The sequence below is a fragment of the Prionailurus bengalensis genome, chromosome B2, assembly GCF_016509475.1.
Source record: "Prionailurus bengalensis isolate Pbe53 chromosome B2, Fcat_Pben_1.1_paternal_pri, whole genome shotgun sequence".
In the NCBI taxonomy this organism is placed as follows: domain Eukaryota; kingdom Metazoa; phylum Chordata; class Mammalia; order Carnivora; family Felidae; genus Prionailurus; species Prionailurus bengalensis.
The window spans coordinates 100,969,818-100,991,098 of NC_057349.1; the positions used below are offsets into that span (position 1 = coordinate 100,969,818).

Consider the following 21,281-nt stretch of genomic DNA (forward strand, 5'->3'; position numbering starts at 1 on the left):
TGAAAGGGCTCTGAACTGTCAGGGACCAAAACGACAATTGGTCAAAATTATTATGAGCATCCAACCCATATTTCTCTATATGAAGTCCTGATATACTCTGTTTAACTAAAACGAAAAAGCATATATGATTTTTTTTTCTCCCTAGACATAAGCTGAGAGAAGATGGGAGTCCCGCGGTTACAAATAGTAAATTCAAAATTTCAGGTTACTGTGTGGTTTGTTAAGAGGTATATGGGTCAGTATATTCAGTAGATTCTCATCTGCCAAGCATCAGAAGGTGAAATACTAATGCTGCAAAGTGGCCTTGTAAATTGTGGAGAAGGTAGGATTTCTGTGGTTTTAGTGTCTATATGTGAGTCCCTGTGCATGCCCACTGGAGCTCCTGAAGGTCCAGACAGCGTCTGCAGCTTGGCTGGTTTTGTCTACTTTGTGCTTCTTCTGAGGATGAGGAAAGAGGTGACCCTCTAGGATGCCTCGGGAGAACGTTTTGGAAAAGAAAATGGTGGGGTGTTTCAGAAACACTTCTTCCTGCTTGGGTCTGATGGGGGGCATATGAGAGTACAGTGTGTTTTGAGCTCTGGTTCAATCTGTACTTGTTAAGGTTCTAGACTCTTGGATTCAGAGTTTTTAGCCTACATATAACATATGGCTCTCAGAAGGTTTTGTTTGGTTGGCTGATATTGTGGTTGCTGTTGCTGTCATTTAATTAGTTACCAACTGAAAAATCAGGCCATTCCAAAACTCCCCAAATTTTACATTTCCAGCTTCTGTTGGAAATTCTGGTCCTTCAATGCTTGTGTTCTTTCATGGTGATAGCTGAATTGAGCACCCGCTGTCTTTCTAGATGAACCTGGCAAGTGCCCCCTTGATTTTGTTAGTCAGACCCCATAAGCTTTACTTCTTTATGGTAACTCTCTGGCTGTATAGGCATTTGGGTTTGTGACCACAGTTTTAGAGAACAGCTCATAGCACAGTCCTCTGGAGGTAGGAAGCAAGGGGATAATTATGCTGTCTCTTGTTTTGAATCTTGGCTCCTTGGTCTAGCTGAGTGACAGCCAACAACAATTTATATATCTAACCTTTCTAAGTCTCAGGTTGCTTATCTGTGAATGCCATTTCGTAGGATTAATGTAATGATCGAATGAAATAAACTTTAGCTTATCATGGAGGTTGGCATGCAGTAATCCTTCGATGAGTTGATGTTAGCTACTTTAATGGATATTCTCAATGTTATTACTAATGTATGTGAGACAGGAGGGTAGCAGGGGAATATGTGTAGATACCTATCTTATATAATAATTTACATATATATTTTTCCCCAAGGTCAGAGATTATTTTATTCCCAGAGTAATTCCTCAAAATATTTTATGCCTTCTCCCCCCCACCCCCAAAGTTATTCCTTTTACCTATCTTTAATCCTATTGATACAAGGGCCTATTTTTTCTCATTCAGTCTTCAATGGTGACTATCTTTTCATGTATAATTATTTTAGTTTCTGCATTTTAATGCTACACCAGCTGTTCATGCCCACTTTTTCTAGATTTTATGAGTATAGACACCTAAAAAATTATAAAATTTTAGAAATAATACTAATTGTGTTGTAGTTATGTGGGGAAAAACTTTTAATAAAAGGACTTCTATACTTGTAAATAGAATTTTATGATTGTGTCATACTTTCTTTGCTGTAATATCCTTCATGATTCTTATAGAACACACAGTAATAATATCTTACAGAAGCTTCCCCTCATGCCATTTTATTTTTATTTTAAAGAAATAAGGCGGGGGGAGTGCCTGGGTGGCTCAGTCAGTTAAGCGTCCAACTCTTGATCTCGGCCCAGGTCACGATCTCAGAGTTCATGAGATAGAGCCCTGTGTCAGGCTCGCACTGATATCATGGAGCCTGCTTGGGATTCTCTCTCCTCCTCTCCCTGCCCCTCCCCTGCTCATGTGCATGTGTTCTCTCTCTCTCTCTCTCTCTCAAAATAAACATTAAAAAATACAGAACTAAGGGGGAAAACTAACTCTTTTTTTCTTATCTAGAAAAAATTATATTTCCATTTTTCTAAAAATTTGTTAGAAATTTACTTTACTTGGGGTGCCTGGGTGGCTCAGTCAAGCATTTGACTTCGGCCCAGGTCATGATCTCACAGTTCAAGGGTTCGAGCCCTGTGTTGGGTTCTGTGCTGACAGCTTGGAGCCTGGAGCCTGCTTCAGATTCTGTCTCCTCCTCTCTCTGCCCCTCCCCCACTTGTTCTCTGTCTTTGTCTCTTAAAAATAAATATATGTTAAAAAAACAAAAAAAAAGAAATTTATTTTCTTAAACATTGTAACTGCTATAAACCCCAAATATCCTTGTTATACTGATCAAATGAAAATGCTAAAAGCAAACTTGTCCTCTAGTTTTAGATTTTATATAAATTCGTAAATGTTTTCAGGATAAAGAAAAGTATACTTCAGATATTCTGGTGTAATCCAATTCAAAGTACCATCCCTGAAAGAAAGATGAATCTGAGAATCTAGGCATACTTAAAAAAATGTGTGCCAGTGTTTATTTAGGATCCCTTCTATTTTATTAGAAACAGGAACAGTAATTTCACCAGCAGGAAATAATACAAGTAAGTGTAACACTCCTTTGTTGTTCATTGGAGACCTTTTGGATCCAAGGTCAGAATCCAAGTAAGAAATTATTAATAAACACCCAGTCCCTGACGATTCATTTAAGTCCTGCTCAACTAGATGAAGGCTCCCACCGGGAGGAAAAGTCGCTGTTCCTCCCAGCTGGCTTTGTGTTTCTTTCAGTGCTCTCAAGAACTTCGTAGGGGCAGTTTTGCTCTGCTGCGTCAGGCTGCTGGACAAGAGTTGATGCTCACAGCGCCGCTGACCAGGGCTGCTTTACTGAAGCTCACGGGCCGCCCGTCAATCACAAAGTGACGGATGCAGCCTGTGAAGGGTCTGCTGGGGGCCAAGCGCGGGGTCAGCAGAGACTCTGAAAAAAAGAAAGAAACGAAACCCAAGATTGCAAGTGAGGCATTCCAAGTCCAAATATTACTTGGGCAGAAATATACATAGTAACTGCTCACATCACCAAGATGATTTCCATGTCAAAAATGGAATATAATTATAATTGACTCCTTTTCTCAGGAACTTTATCTGCCTTTGAAGAAATATGAACATGTGGTAATTTTAAAGTTTTGCCATGTTTTCCCTGATCAAATTTCTGAGTAGATTTCGTTTGTCTTCCAGGGCTGAAATCTACCACTTATATATAAAGCTTCAGTAGTGAATTTTCAGGATCTATACTTATTTTTGTGTGATTTAATGACAAAAGGGAAAGGAATTTTAGCTTCCACGCTGTTTTTAGACTTGGTTCATGTTTCTGCTTAATTTGTATCATCACCCTTTGCCTTTAAGTCTCCACATTTTTGCCAAGTTCATAAAATACAATGAGAAAATAATGAATTCATATAAACTAAATTTTAATTTTTCTGAGCTCAGGGTTTGAGAACTATAAACGGGATAATGATAATTAGACTAGTCTTTGTATGGGCACAGGTGCCCGGCAGAATGCCAGGGGAACCTTCTCCCCTTATCTTAATTAGAGATCTAGAAGAAGCCTTATGCTTATTAATTGTACAGATAAAATTAAATGTGTTGGATGATAGAAGCAATATAATTTAAAGCAATTGAGAGGACTTAGAAATTTCATGGAATTAAAATCCATTTAGTCAAAGCTTATTATTATGAACAAACAGCTATGTGAGCAGTAGCAGATAAGAGACGGAAAACACTTCGAAATCACTAACTCAGGAAGGAACATAAAACAGGACAGCAAATTAAATACCATCAAGCAGCTGTAATAAGTTTTCTAAGCAGTGTAGATTAAGACTGTGCAGAAGCTTTGTACTGAAAATAAATCATGGAAATAGCATTTCATATTTAGAATAATTATCAAGTTTTAGATTTGGAAGGGGGCTGAGATCAATTCCCTTTGTCTCTAGATTAGTATGACTATATATATTCTTCAAGGCTGCTCAGTGTACTTCATCACCAGAATAAAAATGAGTGAACAGGAAAGAGTGTAAGGGGCAGAAACATCTATTTCTTCTGCCCATTTTGGAAACTAGTTTTAGAACATGCCTTTTCATTCTGCTCAAGCTTACCACCCTTGGTTTATGGGGAACATCATCTAGAGAAAATAATTCATATAGAAATTATGGTCTGCATAATTCACCACACAATTTATGGTAGGTAGTGACAACAAAGTGCCCCAGTACCCTAAGTAACTGATTAATAAAATCAACACGGTATTAAGAACATTCCTTGGGTTAAAAACCTGACTATGATAGAATAATGCAGATTATTAGAGGATGCAGTAGAGGAACAGTCAAATCTGTGTGTATGTGTGGATTACATTATTTTAATTAAAATTTTTTTTTAATTTTATTTTTTATTTTTTAAAATTTACATCCAAATTAGCATATAGTGCAACAATGATTTCAGGAGTAGATTCCTTAATGCCCTTTACGCATTTAGCCATTCCCCCTCCCAACAACCCCTCCCATAACCCTCAGTTTGTTCTCCATATTTGTGAGTCTCTTCTGTTTTGTCCCCCTCCCTGTTTTTAAATATTTTTGTTTCCTTTCCCTTATGTTCATCTGTTTTGTCTCTAAAAGTCCTCATATGAGTGAAGTCATACGATTTTTGTCTTTCTCTGACTGACAAATTTCACTTAGCATAATACCCTCTAGTTCCATCCATGTAGTTGCAAATGGCAAGATTTCATTCTTTTTGATTGCCGAGTAATACTCCATTGTATGTATATACCACATCTTCTTTATCCATTCATCCATCGATGGACATGTGGGTTCTTTCCATACTTTGGCTATTGTTGATAGTGCTGCTATAAACATGGGAGTGCATGTGTCCCTTCGAAACAGCACACCTGTATCCCGTGGATAAATGCCTAGTAGTGCAATTGCTGGGTCGTAGGGTAGTTCTATTTTTAGTTTTTTGAGGAATCTCCATACTGTTTTCCAGAGTGGCTGTACCAGCTTCCATTCCCATAATTTTTTTTAATTTCTAATTTTGAATTTTAAATTATACAATAAAATTGACTTTGGGGAATATAGTTCATTAAATGCATTAACTTTTTATTGATAGAAATAGTGTTATCAGGGTTCTGCATGATAGAAGAGAACTGGTTGGAATTCCAATAGGATTCCAAACAAGAGGTTTATTTATGCCTAAATTTCCTTTAGTTATTCTTTTTCATGCCTCGGTTTCTGATGTGATTTTAGTGGAATTAATGTTGAACAGCTCAATGTGATGTAATTAATGACATTCAGCTTAAATTATAATTGCTTTCGTTCTAGCCTTGCTGGCACGTTTCCTAGATGGAATTAAAAGCTGTAATGGTGCAGTGGGCTGGTGGTTAGCTCCCCCTGGCCCATTAGTTCCTGTGTGCGGGCTCCTTAGCTAAAATTTGCTGTTCATTATATGCCTCAGGCAGGCTGAGTCTGGCTTCAGGTCCACCTTTCCCACCCAGCCTATGGAGCTTAGCAGCTCTTGTAGTGGGAGATGATGGCAGTGTGTAATGCTGGGATCACACTCCGAAAAGAGACAAAAATCAAGGAGAAATACTTGTTTGAATGACAGAGTAAAGCACTTTGGTGCAAAAGAAAGAACAAATACTGTCAGTTCCATGAAGGTGGGCCGTGCTTGTTTTGTCCTTCTCTGGGAGCCCAGCACAGTGCTTAGTAGACCGTAAATGTTTGTTTTGTGTTGAATGAAGTCATGGGTCCCTAGCAGCAGGAGTATACTATTGAAGTTCAACAATAGTCTGTGGTTAAGTGTTACAAAAGGGATATGTAAATGTAGCACATTCTAGGAAGAGCAGGGCATGTGTGTTTAAGTAGAGGTTGGAGCTGAGTCCTAAAGGTCAATAAGGGGTTAAATTGGGAAAAGAGTGGGAGAAGTTGTTCCTCCAAATGTATGGCGGGGAGGGAAGCAAGAACATTTCCCTGTGTGCTATTAAAGGCCCGGAGCAAGGAGAGCATCGCTGAGCATTCAGAAAACTGTACGTCTCAGAAGGTGTGGAGAGACCCCAGAGGCAGGGGTAAGGAGGGGCCAGAGGATCAAGGGCCTTGCTAAATTTGGTGTTGCACGCTCTTGGGAACGTGTGAAATATGTTAAACCACGTTGTGGTTTCCAGGAAGAAGGCAATGTACAGAAACAGAAGAATTGACACTTCTTATGTACCGCCTGCAGGAAGTTCAGTGGGGGCCTTTGCCAGAATCCCTTTGAGAACCGCGGCCCGGAGCCAGAGGAGAGGGCTGGGGAATGGAGATGGGCGCGGATAGTGGACGTAAAGAAGAGGAAGGTCTCAACTCTTTCATCAGTGAGTTACTGTTATTGTCAATACTAGTATTTGCAAAATTCATGTTACAAAGCAGAGGAGTGCTTTGATGGTATGATTTTGTGACTACCCAGTGTCAGGTGCTTAATTTTATCTGTGTTTTCTCACTCTCTCTTTTTTTTTCCCTCTCACTCTCTGCATTAAAGTATTACTTGCCTTTACATGGGTCAGTCTAAAATAATCTAGATAGCACACAAGGAAAAACCATGTTAAGTTTTTCCTTAAAATCCCTACCAAATTCCAGATGTAAAAGCTGGGGTTTCTCCTTATCTCTCTCTCTCTCTTTAGCTTTAACATTCAGTTTTTTTCCAAGTTAGTTAAATGTGTGAAACAAACACTTTCAATAGGTCATGGTCCCTGCTCCGGAGGTTTAAAACAATTGTGGGGGGTCCCTGAGAGTCCTTCTGTGACCATCCTGGGTTGTTCCAGCAGCAATGTTACTGATGATGTTTGCAGGATGGCAGCTGGGAACCTCTCTTTGGGACTGTCACTACATAGGGACAAAAGAACTTATGGTCTGCAGCTGTTTTCACAATTCAGACTAATCTTGGACAAGGAGAACTGTGTATTTCTCAGTAAGAAAGAACTTCTTTCTTAGTAAGGAAGGGAAGTAATTACCAGCAAACTTTTAGTCCCTCAAGATTCTTAGATCTTAGAGCAGTATTAGTCAATGGGTTTTCTTTGTGTTAGAGAAAAAAGTAGGGTGTGTGTTTCACTATGTGGATCTGAGAAACGGAAAAGAGAAAAAAAAAATAACACATATAGCAAAGGGAGAGTAATATCTACAAGGTAGGAGTCTGGAGCGTAGTTCTATACTTGTTCCTATGAAAGGACATTGTATATAAAATCCTTGGAGGTGAATTAGGAAAACATATGGCTCAATAATTAATACTATAATAACAATAATGAGAACTTACTGTTTTTTGGATTTGGAAACTTGTCCCTTTTAAATAGCTCTTACCTGGAACACCTCCAACAAATACAGGCTCCCTGTGATCAACTGGTTTTGGATTCAGGGGTCCAACCACGTGGTTGACTTCGGAGTCTACATCCAACTGAACCACATTTGAATCTCTAATAACTGAAATACAAGGAAAAGGCCGGTGAAAAACGACACTGGAATGATTAATCTTCACACGAAAGGGACTCATTTATAACAGCAATGGCTTATATTTGTTCCAGAATAAACCTCACACTTTCTTCTATATCATTGTAAACTTCAACGTCTAACCGAGCAATCACTGTAACATTTTCCTGTGAAAGAGAGAATATTTAGGATACTCTTTCTCCTACTTTTCTTTTGCTCCATAAATTGTGCATTATTTAAACAACCCCTTAAGACCATTTTGGCAGTATTCAAATGTTCAAATAACGTGTGGATTCAATATCTACGGTAACATGTGATTTTTTTTTTCTTGGCCACGTTTAGACTATCATCCATTCCCTATTTTATCATATGAGTTGTAGTCTAAGTTCTCCCAAGCCATCACTCCACACATGGGAGTGGAGGCTCTCTTTACAAAGGAAGCCCAGGACACTCCGTTTTCCTCACCTGTAATTCTGTGCCATCTGCCATCACAGAGACTCTGCTTGGGTGTTACTGAGGTGGAAAAGTCTCGGATGCCATTGTTGACTTTCACTATGACCTGCAAAAGACAGGGAACATGATTATCTAATTTCATCTCTCCTTCTCCTGATAAAACTAGATTTCTTAAATTCACCACATGCAACAATTAGCTTTGCAATGTGAACACAAGGGGTCACTCTTTGGTAGGCTATAGAGAGTAAACTGTTCCTAGGAGAGGACAAAATAATGACACAGGAGAGAAGCTGGGGGAGAGGGACAAGAAGATAATAGCATAAATTCCTTTAATTTCAAAAGACGGAATGTGTTCTGCAAAGCAGGTTAAGGTATTGGTGGAGCCAGACTGCCTGGGTTCGTACCCAGTGCCCCAGTCACCTCACTCTGTGCCTCTGTTTCCTCATTTGTAAAACCTACCTCACAGAGCCACTGGGGGGTGGGGGGTTAAATGAGTTAGTCCATATGAAACATTTAGAACAGTTCCTGACACACAGTAAGTGCCATTATAAGGATTTTATCGTATCTATAGTAAACTAGTATACTAGTTTAACTAGTAAACTAGTACACTAGTTTAACATAAACTAGTATATGTTTTACTAGTACCAGAATTTAAAAAAAAAATCAGTTCTATTAAGTTAGGGACATAAATGAAAATATGCTGCTTTTTCTTTAATATTTATTCAAACACTTTCATGAATGTTCTTTAGTCATAATTTTTAAGGATGAAAGTGGTGTTTAACTATAACAATTTTTTGATTTCTAGCAATTGAAAAGAATATATATGTTTATGTACATATATGCACATATACACATCTGGTATGCACATATATTGTAGAGAAAGATGCTTTAGAGTTCATTTTGACAGCTGGATATGTTTGCTGCTCTCGTTTGTTGTAAAAATGCTTTCTTTTATTACAATCTTTTAATTCCATTTTGTTGATGATTTTTTTTTTTTTTTAGCTTTGTCACATTTTCATGGCTCTTTGCTCTAATCAAATCAGTTCCCAACTATGAGTCTGAATCTGAGTACTGCCTGCATTTAAATTCCACGTATAGCTTCCCTATTGGGTTTTTTTTTTCCCCCTTAGGAAAGATTGATGAACTAATTCTGTGACATAAATCTGCTTCAGATCTAGAATCCAAGGTCAAAGGAGATGGTCTATTAAAACAACTTTTCCCACACTACCTGCCCCTTTTTCATGTGAACATTTAGGTACTCTCCGCTGACACTGTGGCCATGAACGAGGGTTCCGGAACTGCTTCTGGGACGGACTTCAAATGCAATCTCAAACTTCAGTCCAATATTGAAAGACTCATCTGTGGAGAGAAACGTTAGCTCTCAAAAGCAGCCACCTAAATTTTGCAACCATGGTGTGATTTTGTAATTATGTATTTTTATACCTGTTTTTGAAAGTTTGGCAGATTTTTCTATCGGTAAAGCAGAAAGTGGTATCTCCCATGTCAGACACACGGTGGCAAGCCCCATGGGGTCCGAGATAACTAGCACCCCACTCCTGCTGGGCGGCGTGGGGTGTGTGGCTGGGGGCAGCATGTGGAAAAGGCACCATGGCTATGGGAACTCAGTGGAGGAGAAACTGATTCCGGCCAGCGGGACCACTTAACACTTCCAAGTGAGGAGGAGAAAAGAGCAACCTGGGCGGAGGAAGCGGTCTGGACACGAGTACAGAGCCTGGGACATTTGGGGGAGCCCTGTGGAGGCCAGGGTGGCTGGGCTGTCCCCTGCAAGGGTAGAGGGAGGCCTGGCGAGTGGGGAGCCCTGGGGGGGGGGGGAAGGGCGCTAGAGCTCACGCAGGGAAGGTTGCCTTTATTTTGCTCAGGGGAGTGGACTTGATCAGGTCTGTATTTTAAAATAAGTTTTAATAAAGGTAACTGCCACCAGGACTGCAGAGCACTTCAGAGGAAAGGAAACGTGAGAGCAGTAGAAGCAGTTAGGAGCTGCTGTTGCAGTGATGCAAGAAAATGAACTCTTTTTGAGAACGTCCGAGCTCACTCCAAGACCTGCACTTGGCTGCACTGCCATGCCTAACGTTTGCTCTATGGAATATTTGTTGGGGTGGCTTGGATGGTGATTGCATGTAGTCTGTTAGGGCTTTATGTATTTATTTTCAGAACTATCACGTTCCATCCCTCGGCACAGGTACTGACATACTGGAGGTATACAATAACAGCTTGGTTCAATGAATGACAGAGTAATAGGTGAGGAGACTAAAAATCCAGACACAAAATTTCTGAAGGGTGGGGATGCAGGGCAAAGGGAGGAAGTGGAACTTCCTTTGGTAGGGACAACGGGTCATGCTAAGAGGCAGCAGAGAAGGACGAGAGCAGGGTGGCTAAGAGTTGACCCAGGTTAGACCACAGAGCAGCACAGGAGATTCTAAAAGAGCCCAGATGGTCTACATCAGAGTTGTGGCAGCTGTGGAGAAGCTCTGGTCAGGGGAAGCAAACAGGGACGGACGTACATGACCGGTCTGGCAGGGCAGGAGGCGAGAAAGGCGATTGTTGTGAAAAGAAGCCATTTCCTAGGGCTGAGTTTGGCATTCTGAAGTTTTAACTCTGAGCCCAAGATCCCTGTCAGCCACCTCCAGGAGAGAAGGGTTTCATGATTCATGTTCTGCGCGGAAGTCACTGTTACCTAGAACCACGTATCCTCCTTCTGTTGAAAAGTACGTTCCCATTTCCATCGGACCTTCAAAACAAGGAGTCACGCTAAATGTCTGAGATGCAGAGGTGATCGAGGCCCCGTTGAGCTGAAGATTGCTGAGGCAGCCGCTGAAACTGTAGACTGAGTTTATCTGAGAGAAGAAGACATTCCTTAAAATCTAGTTTCTCAACACTCACAGGTGCACCAAAGGGAAACAAAAGGAAGGGACTCGAGTCCCGAGAGAAATGAAGCAGTTCCTCGTCGTGTTATCTTAGCTATCTGAAGGATCAGTTGTTTTCTAGGGAGTAGCTTCTCAACTGGTTCTTTGAAGCCGGGATTTTGTATTTGAGACTGTCAGCCTGCAGTAATTAGCTATGAAAGTTTTCACATACGCTATGACAAAATAAATTGCAGCTTTGGCTTTCAAATTAAATATTGGAAGGATCCTAGTTTGTTTTCCTTCAAGGATGACAGCTGGCCCAAGATCACCTGATGCTGATGAGGGCAAGCAAAATTATTTTTTTTTAAGTTTATTTATTTTGAGAGAGAGAGAGAGAGAGAGAGAGAGAATGAGTTGGGGGGGGGGCAGGGGGAGAGCGAGAATCCCAAGCAGGCTCCAAACTGTCAGTGTGGAGCCCAAAGTGGGGCTTGAACCCACAAATCATGAGATCATAACCTGGGCCAAAGTCAGATGCTTAACCAACTGTGCCACCCAGGCGCCCCACAGCTAACAAAGTTCTTAACTGTTAAGTCTACCATGGTTAAGTAAGCAGCAGAAAGCTTGCATTTCTGGCTTCATTACCTGATCTTGTGGTTGAGCATTTATCGCACCTCATGACCTGAAACTTGGGCCACTTTGGGCAGCTGATTTTATACTGCTTTGGAAACCTTACTTTTAAAGGGATTGTCATGAAATTGGGGCTAGTTGCCTAAAATCTAATTATAACACAAGCTCCCCCCTTGTTTTGCTTTATCCACATATATTACGGAATTTTAGAAATGCATTAATCTTTTGTGCGAAAGTCAAATCTATATTTGTTAAGAAAAAAATTAGCCCTTTGATACATCCCCTTGATTGCTAAATATTTCTGTAAAGGTGCAATTTTAACTTTTAAAATGTAAAAATAACATGTTTTTTACTATACCCCTGCTTTTCTGCAGGAGTAACCACACTTCCTTGCACATTTACAAATTGTGTGTGCATGCGGGTCTGTGTGTATGTGTGTGTGTAGGAAACAAAAATGAAATCGTAGTTTACATAAGGGCCCAATGGCCCAAAAGTTTTTTGTCACTCAATAATATATAATGGAATGACCTTCCTTCCTCCCTCCCTCTCTCTCTCTCCCTTTCTTTCTCCTTTTCCTTTTTTCTTTCTTTCTTTCTTTCTTTCTTTCTTTCTTTCTTTCTTTCTTCCCTCTTCCTAAAAGCATGGGTACTTGCTGAACAACCAACCAAGTATCTCCGTGAGGCATAACTTTTCATGACAGCTTATATACCTCTGAAACTTTTTCATCTCCCCTCTACCATAGAATCAAAAGATCACTCCTGACTTTGTAATGCCAGAGGCAAGACAGACACCCCCTGGGACAGTCCTCACTTTGATAGCCTATATCCAGCGAAACTCCAGTTTCACTCTTGCCAGTTGGCTGATTGTAAAACAAGGGCCTAGATGAAAGAATCTTCCAGCTCTAAAGGTCAGTGGCTCTACCTGGTCATGCCTAGCTTACCTGGACATTTTTCACAGCCCTTCCAGGAGCCACACCTCCTAAATAAATAGGACCCTTTATTTTCCAGGCAGCTGCAGTAGGAGGAAGACTCTCTTCTAGGACTCGGAGGCCATCAATTATCAGTCGGCCGCTGCTCTTTTCCCGAATAAATATCACCTGATGGAGAGAAAGAAAAGACCACATCTCAAGTATATCCCAAGATTGGGGGGGAAGGCTGGGTTGCCTCTTTCTACCTTTGGTGTTACAGTACTGTGGGAAATCTGCAGCAGTTCTTTAAAATAGTGAGGAGGGCACCTGTTGGGATGAGCACTGGGTGTTGTATGGAACCCAATTTGACGATAAAGTTCATATTAAAAAAAAATGATACCATTGAGAAAAAAAATAAAATACTGGTCCTTTCTCTGAAGGTCGAGGGTTTAGTTTTCTCCTTTAAAGCTTGATTTAAAGTGACAGGCTGAATTTCTGAATACAGCTTATACATATTTAGTAGAGTTCTCAATGAAGCTCTTCCCCGCTGACCAGCCCACTTGCTTTCTCCCTCTCCTAAACTTATTGCAATTAATTGTCATGCATCTTACATTTCTTACTCTTTCCATTACATAACATTGATTTGCATCAATATTTAGATAGTCTCCCAGTGGTTATTCTATCTTCCTGACTAAGCGATTTACTCTTTGCTTTGTATCTTCCACAGCTTAGCCCATAAAAGACACTCAGCAATTGCTGTTAAAATTGAGAAACTTACAGGCAGTGGGAAAGAAACAAGTGAAAATTCATTAGAAATTAAACTTCAGTTTATGTTTGCCATTGGTCCTTTGGTGAAAATAATTACGCTAAAAAATTACACTCATTTTAATACTATGCTTCAAGATTTTTATAAGGAATTTTAAAAAGTTTTCAAAATTGAACTCTGAGCACATGGCAATAGAATTTTAAAGTGGGTATTTCTAGAGAGACCACTAGGGCATTAATGTCAGTCCATTTGACAATGGTGAATATTTGCTCATAATAATATTCTCAGCCTTCAACTCACATCATGCCACACTCCATCATTGTATTTCTCTTGGCTTCTAATCTTCAGTTTCTTGTGGCCAACATTAAACATGAAAACCAAGCGGCCATGGGCCAAGAATAGAGTCATGAAGTCATTCTCTTCTTGATCTGAGACATAGAAAATCATCCCATGGGAGGAACGAGTTTTCAGACGAATGGAAAACTGAGATCTGGTAAAGGAAAAGAAAAAGCTTACTATCTGTAAAATGAGACTGACGGTGATCTCTAGTTTCCCACAGAAACAGAGTGTAAGGAAGAATGAGTAGCCATTCTATCAAATCCTAAGCATCATTCCTTCTAATTATACCTTAGTATTAATTAATGGCTATTGGGAAAGCGTGATTAACTCAAAAAATGTAAATCTTTCCCTGCTTCTTTATACGGCAGGGCTACATTCTACATTTAAGGAAGCATTGTTTCACTTATGGATCAGAGTGCGTCTTAGTTTGAAAATGTGGTTGTGTTGAGTTTACTCACATGGACAAAAAGTGCTAGTCAGGAATGAATGTGCATATAAAAATTTGCACAGAAACAATATCATTTGTGTAATATCTAAAATACAGGTTCATTTTCTATTTCCCAGTAAAAATGAATCAATAGATATCACCTGTTAAAAACAGTCACCAGAATGTGTAGGAATTAAACAAAACTTTCTAGACATCTGTCTCCAGGCCAGATAGATAAGATACATTTATTAGGCTAATTTCTAGTTTGATTTAACTTTAAATTCTTCCCAATGAACATAAAATACTGATACTGCCTATTAGGGAGACAGCAAGTTAGAAGGCAGTAGAGGTTTCTTTTTGAATGCATTGCTTCTATGAAGGTTTGAAAGGGATATAAGACCTATATAAGGATATTTGGGTACTAACACTAAAGAAGTCTTTATTTATTTATTTTTTTTAACGTTTTATTTATTTTTGAGACAGAGAGAGACAGAGCATGAACGGGGGAGGGGCAGAGAGAGAGGGAGACACAGAATCGGAAGCAGGCTCCAGGCTCTGAGCCATCAGCCCAGAGCCCGACGCGGGGCTCGAACTCACGGACCGCGAGATCGTGACCTGAGCTGAAGTCGGACGCTTAACCGACTGAGCCACCCAGGCGCCCCTAAAGAAGTCTTTAAAAGTACTCAGTAACCTGGAGATTTGCAGAATACTGGGAAGAGGTGCTGGGCTTTACAGATAGCGTGAGGGTTAGTGGAGATACAGTGGTTTTGTGTCTTCAGTGTCTTTCCTTATTAACCTTCCAGTAGTTCAGAGACACCCCCACTCTCAATCTGAAAGCGATTTCTATGGGGGAAGGAAGGTAATATCAAGGTTAGAAGATGAGTCATTTGAAATTTGCCCCATGTTTCTTTCTTTGATTATCTTTCTTTTTTGATACAATGCAGCCAACTCCTAGGAGAATGCTGCCGTTCGCATCTTACTTTTGGGAAGAAAGTCACATAGAATGTAATTTATTGGGCATCATGAATCATGTACTATGTGGCGTTATTTTGATGATAAAACAATAGGATTAAGGTGGCACAGAAAGGAAAGATCGTAAGAAAAAGATGGCTATGGCAAACAAGGATGAAGGCCAGCCATAGCATTAAGTTTCTGGAAGGGACAGTGTGTTACTTTACTTTTCACCAAAATCTCCTTTTAAGTGTTCAAACTCTTGGCGGCTGTTGGCGGTCCCTCCATACTGATAGGCGTGCTCTATTGCTCTAGGACTGTTGGAAAGGTGGCAGTAGGAATCTCTTGGAGCATTCCGCTCTGGGAACTTCAGGCTGGCAGGATCCCCTGAAGGCGCATCTTTACTTTTTTCTCCCTATAAGAATAGGAAATAAATCATATTAAGGGATACAAGTGATATACTAGCAGCAAAAGTTCATTTGTGATTTCTTTATTGTTAATCATCATCATCATCATCATCATCATAACAAAATAGGAAGGAAAATGTGTACTCTTTGTGGATCTTCCATTCATCAAATAGTAGGCCCCTCTCTTTCCTTAAGCAAATGATAGCAGTAGCTGTGGCATTAAAATCAACCAACAACAACAACGCAGCGTATTAACAAATCCAAAATTCTAGTCTGTGATGGTAAAGTAGAGCTAACCTGAAGCTACAGAGGTAACTGGCTGCAGCATTTAAATTAAATGCACATCTTAACGAATGGCGGAAAAGGGAAATATTGACAATAAAAGAATGCTGAGAGAATCGATCAACAAAGGCCTCAAATCATAGACAACGGTATTTCTTTAACACACAGATTATTATTTATGCATGCTGTGCAAAAAGTTAACATACTCAGTAACACCGTCAACATATCTAAGAGCATTTTTGGTGATGAGATAGGTAGTAAACGTTTATGCGACAAGGTATGGAGCAATACTTAAAAATTACTTTGTGCTCTTAAATTGCGCTGTTCATTTTAAAATTTAGAGCTTTGAGACTACAGGCTAACATGGAACGGTTGTCTAGCCTTAGTTTCTGAAGCAAAATTAAAGTAAATGAAAATAAATCTGATCAGACATTTATTCATTTACTCCAGCAATGTTTATTGAAGACCTAATAGGTAGAAACGACCTGGAAGGAAATGAGTGATTCTGCATGCCCTCCACGGGCAGTGTGTGGTGTGGAAGAGAAAGGTGAGTGGGAAATGGCTCCCTTTTTTTTTTTAAGGAACTGAAAATTGATTTGAAAAAGCAGACACTTAGATAGCAAAGTGGAAGACAGGCTGTTGCCAGATGGAAAGGACTTTAGATGACTGGCTGGAGGATGGGGTTTTGTTTTTCGGGAGCGTGGGGGTGAGTGGTCGGTGGGGGTTTGGGGACCCTCCACTCTGGTTCCTCCTTCTTTCCATTCCTATGGAGAGGATCTCGCTGTCTCAGTCTGTGCATCCACTTAGCTATGGGAAGAGAACAACTGTGAATCAACTACAGGGGTCAGCAAAGCAATGGACTATCGGACTATGACGGTCTCAAGTTACCAGCCCTGCCTTTTTCTGCTTCAGTGTGGGAACACATAGACTAGGCTCTGTCTCTTGTCAGCTGCAAAAATTAATAAACTCTGGTTATTAATCTGGCAACCAAATACTCTAAATCCTCTGTGGATATATGCTCTGAATAATAATAATAATAAGTAATAAAGAAGACAAGTATAACTTAATTACTTCATTATCATATAATACAGAGTCTCAGTTTACTATCCTAAAATAGCTGTATGTGTGGGGAACCTGAACCCGCTAGACTTTGACTACATTACTGTAATTTTTTTCTCTGAGGGTCTATTTCAATTCACTAAGTTTCTTTTGTTTCAGATAACAGCCAAAGTATTCGAGCTACTTAAGAAAAAGGACGGTAATGTGTTATAGGGATATAGAAGTATCTTAACACAATCCCAGAGAAGATAGTACAGTATAGCAGGGTCCTACCAGAGGCAAGAATCAGGAATTGGAAAAGTAGGAGGAATCAAGATACTTCTCTTCCAAATGTTTCTGGTATCTCAGCTTTGTTTTTCTCAGACTGTCTGCTTTCATTTTTCTTTCTCTACAGGACAGCTTTCTGCCTTTTCTCTTTCTATAAAGCAGCTTTCTTTCTTGTGCATGATTAATATAGAGATCTTCCATGTTTTCTCTTCAATGACCAGCCTAGACAGGTGTCTCCGGATTCTAAGTTTCTAAGGAAAGGAATCTGATAGCCCAGCTTAGTTCAAATAATCTACCCTGGTCCAAACACCTACATCCAGGTAGATGAGGTCACATACCTAATATACTGGGTTGCCCTATGTGTAGGGATCAATTCTCTGGAATGTTGGCCAATACTCCAGAATTGATGTCTAATATATAAAATCTTCATTGTCACACTAAACACCACCTGAGAAACTATGTTCCCAATTAAATTTAAAAACATAGAGATTATGAAAAATTTTCAGGATAGAACATAGGCAGTAAGACAGGTATTCTTACGTACTCATGGGGGAGTATAAATCGCTGTTCCTGTTTTGGAAAGTAGTTTGACTTGACCCAATAAGTCTACCTCTAAGAATATTTCATAGAAGTTTATTCAGCAACAAAATCAAAGATTAATGTACCATGGTATTCACCCATAAATGAAGAAAACTAGAAAGCACTGAAGTCTATTAATGGTTAAATAAATTATAACATATTCATAAAATGGACTATTAGGAAGTTACTGTGAAAATAAGTTGTTATAAGCCAAAATTGCTATGAATTGGCCTTGATAAAAAATTAAACCGAAGGCCACAAGCTTTTCTTGGTAGGTATTTAAGAATCTATTGATACAAGGGTAAATATGAGAGAAGATTAGCAAACATTTGGCATTCTAATATAAGTGGAATCTAAAGTGCTTCTGTATCTGTTATTCTGAAGCTGAATTTCTAAGACTTTACAAGAAAGGCTAAGAGGTTTCCTATACTATTGAAAAGTTTGTGTCAATAGTTCCAAGGGCTGTTTATTATACCCTTGAGACTATGAGTATTTGTTAGGAAACTACATTTGATGGACAGCTTCAAATAGAAAACTGTATTCATTTAAAGGGGTTGGGTGTATGCCATAGAAGGTTGGTTCTCCTCATCAGCCTGTATTAACCTATTGCATAGGATCCACTGACCCGTGCTCAAGTCCCAGCTGAACAATTTCAGGATAAACATTTTAGCATCACTGTGACAAGGTGACAGAAATATTTCATCGGAGCCTCATGGTCTCCTCTGAAGACTCCTTTATATTATCTTCTAGTAAAAGCCTTCATAGAAGTCAATGAAATTATTTCTCTGCCTGAATCACTTAAAAAAGTCTTCTGTGTGAAATTCAGGAAAGGATCCTGAAAAATTACTAACTTTGGATTATACATAAATGAAATTATTCTATTTACATTGATAAATCATGTGTGAACCAAGGAGAAGTTGCTTGGGGGTTCTAAAAAGTGGTCCATGCAAGCTGAAATCTACAGGGAAGTGCTCAATGTATAACGGCCAGTGCAAAACCATCAGAAGCCAGAAGCGGGAGGGTGGGGCGATGCTTTCCTCTTGCTGATGGCTCAGAAGCCAGCCAGTCTTGGAGAGAAATCAGTTCTTCCTCTAAAAGATGCTCAGCCTCACTAGCATTCAAAGAAGTGCAGATTAAAACCACAATGAGATGCCGTATCTGTCCGTTAGATTGGCAAAATTATAAAAATTTGATCACATCCAGTGTTAGCTATTGTGAAAGACAATAGGTTCTTTCAAGTGCTGTTTGTGGGAGTAAAATAATCTCATTATTGAGAACGCACATTCCCTTAAGCCAAGCAATCCCACTTTTAGGAACTGGTCCTCCAGACACATTCACAAGGCTCTGTAGAGATATAACAGCTAATATTCACTGAATGTTTGCTCTATGCCAGGCCTTGTGCCAGGGCTTTTCACGGACCACCTCATTTAATCTTTATAACGACCCTATGATATAGATCACTAAATATTTCTTGAACACCTATTATGTGAATTGTTCTAGGCTCTTAGGACACATCAGTGAGCAACAACAAAAAAGGAAGCTTGCAGTCTAGCAGAGGAAGCAGAGAGTAAATAGTAAACATAATACAGTCACTAAATAAATTAAAATGACAAAATGCTATGGAAAAAAGGACAACTAGGAGAGGCAAAGGAGGTAGGTAGTACCAGTGGAAGGCAAAAGGCAGCTGGTATGAAATAGGGGGTTAAGTCAGGCCTCCCTGAACACATGAAAAGTGGGCAATCCTGGAGGGAGTTGTTCGTGCAGCTATTTCGGGGAAGAGTGGTCCAGGCGGAAAGAAAGACTTTCCTGCAGCAGTGCGCATGGCTCCTTCTAGTGTGGGCAGGAGAGTGAGTGAGGGAAAGGGGCCTGGATGGTATAGAGCCTCTTCAGACATCATAGGGCCTGGAGCTTTTGCTCTGAGTGCAGTTGGGGGTGGGGGGGACTTTGAGCAGGAGAGTGACACGATATGACATATTTATAAGCATGCGGCTGTTGTGCAGAGGATAGAGCATCAGAGAAGTGGATGGAAGCAGAGAGGCCTGTTGGGAGCCTATGGCAAAGCTCAAATGGGAGATGATGGTGGCTTGGACCGGGTTGGGGTGGGGGAGGAGTGGCACCCGAGTGCATTGTTAAAACTGGGCCAGGAAGATGGGTGGGGAGGATTAGCTTGAAAGAATGGGAAGGACTTAAGAGTTTCATCTGCAATGAAGGCACCTAATGTATGTGCTGGAAGTAAATGAACGAGAAAGAACAGTAGTCAGGGGATGCAGTTTAAGAACTCAAAAGATTTCGATGATGCAGCAGCATCAGGCGATGGCACAGATCAACCATGCCTGTGGGTGGTTGAAGTGAAGGTCAAGGAAGGAGGAAAACAGGATAAGATCAGAAACTTTAATGAGATCCAAGACTGTGGCAGAAGCCCAAGATTGCTACACCAAAGCAAATGGTAAGGAGAATTACGGTATTAAGTAACGAGCAATTTTAACCCCGGCAATGAGAAGCAGTTGGAAGTACACAGTAAAAGCCGATTCAAAATGTTTCTTTGGGAGCAAAGATTGATACACCAAAGCTGGTAAACAATAATACGGGGTGCTAGAAGAATCCTGCCTTTCGTAGGCGCACAGTTGCAAACTGGAGGAAATTTTATAAAGCATCAGTGTCTAGCATTGTGTGCATGGAATACGAGGGCAGCTGAGGATTTGGCACGGCATTGTCTTTTACCTTTTTATTCTGACTTGGTTTGGGCTTTGAGGAATTTTTGCCTTTTTTGTAAAGGAGGAACAATGGCGAAGACTCAATAGGACACGCATACAGAGAAGTGTGGACCTTTTCAGAGTACCGCTGAAAATCTTCTACCTCCACATCTCTATCCAACCTACACAACAGATGGAAAAAAACCCTTAAAATACTGTTCAGAATTACGCGATGGAAATTATGGAAGTGAAAGTCCTTTGGCAATTAAAATGTGTGCGTGTGTGTGTGTGTGTGTGTGTGTGTGTGTGATGGGTCCTTCTTTATCAACCACAATCTTCATCAGAAACCTTTACCCAACCATGTGACAAGGAATGGATGATTGTGCCTGACACTAGCACATTCTGACAGATGAACACCTTTTCTCTGATCACACTGGGTGATTGGTACTGCCTCTGTGTTACTAGATCTGTATTAAGTTCCTCCCTTGCCTGTTCTTGTAGTCAGGGAGCCCTTATTGTCTTTGTTAAGGACCCAGATTAATGTCTTTGTTTAAAGTTAAGGAGACTTTCTGAAACTTCTAACAAGGATTTGGGTATGTTGCTCTGTACTACACCGTTAATAATAAGTATGGACATAATTGCATCATATATATATATGTATATGTATATGTATATATATATTATGTATATGTGTATATATCTATATATAGATATAGATATAGATATAGATATATTATCCTCATCCCAGCAGGTGCCCTCCTCTATGCCCATCACCTACTTTCCCCTCTCCCCCACCCCCCCATCAACCCTCAGTTTGTTCTCAGTATTTAAGAGTCTCTTATGGTTTGCCTCCTTCCCTCTCTGTAACCTTTTTTTTGCTCCCTTCCCCTCCCCCACGGTCTTCTGTTAAGTTTCTCAGGATCCACATATGAGTGAAAACATATGGCATCTGTCTTTCTCTGCCTGACTTATTTCACTCAGCATAATACTCTCCAGTTCCATCCAGGATGCTACAACGGCCAGATTTCATTCTTTCTCATTAATTGCATCTAATATTTACAGCTTGCTGTATGCCAGGTGCTTTCTGCACACTATCTCATTTAATTGTCATAACAAGGAGGCAGGCGTTATTATTATCTGCATTTAGGTGGAGAAGAA

At 40.0% G+C, this 21,281-nt stretch overlaps 1 protein-coding gene across 1 annotated transcript in view; it reads right to left on the bottom strand.

Moving 5' to 3' along the window:
- Positions 1 to 2,523: 2,523 nt before the first annotated feature.
- Positions 2,524 to 21,281, bottom strand: part of LAMA4 (laminin subunit alpha 4) — a 144,312-nt gene continuing 125,554 nt past the window's right edge. The window contains 9 exon segments of the mRNA XM_043592150.1: positions 2,524 to 2,986; positions 7,377 to 7,496; positions 7,968 to 8,061; positions 9,184 to 9,314; positions 10,651 to 10,810; positions 12,387 to 12,542; positions 13,420 to 13,609; positions 15,064 to 15,251; positions 20,152 to 20,305. Of these exon segments, the coding sequence (XP_043448085.1) occupies positions 2,841 to 2,986; positions 7,377 to 7,496; positions 7,968 to 8,061; positions 9,184 to 9,314; positions 10,651 to 10,810; positions 12,387 to 12,542; positions 13,420 to 13,609; positions 15,064 to 15,251; positions 20,152 to 20,305 (1,339 nt within the window). The 3' untranslated portion in view covers positions 2,524 to 2,840.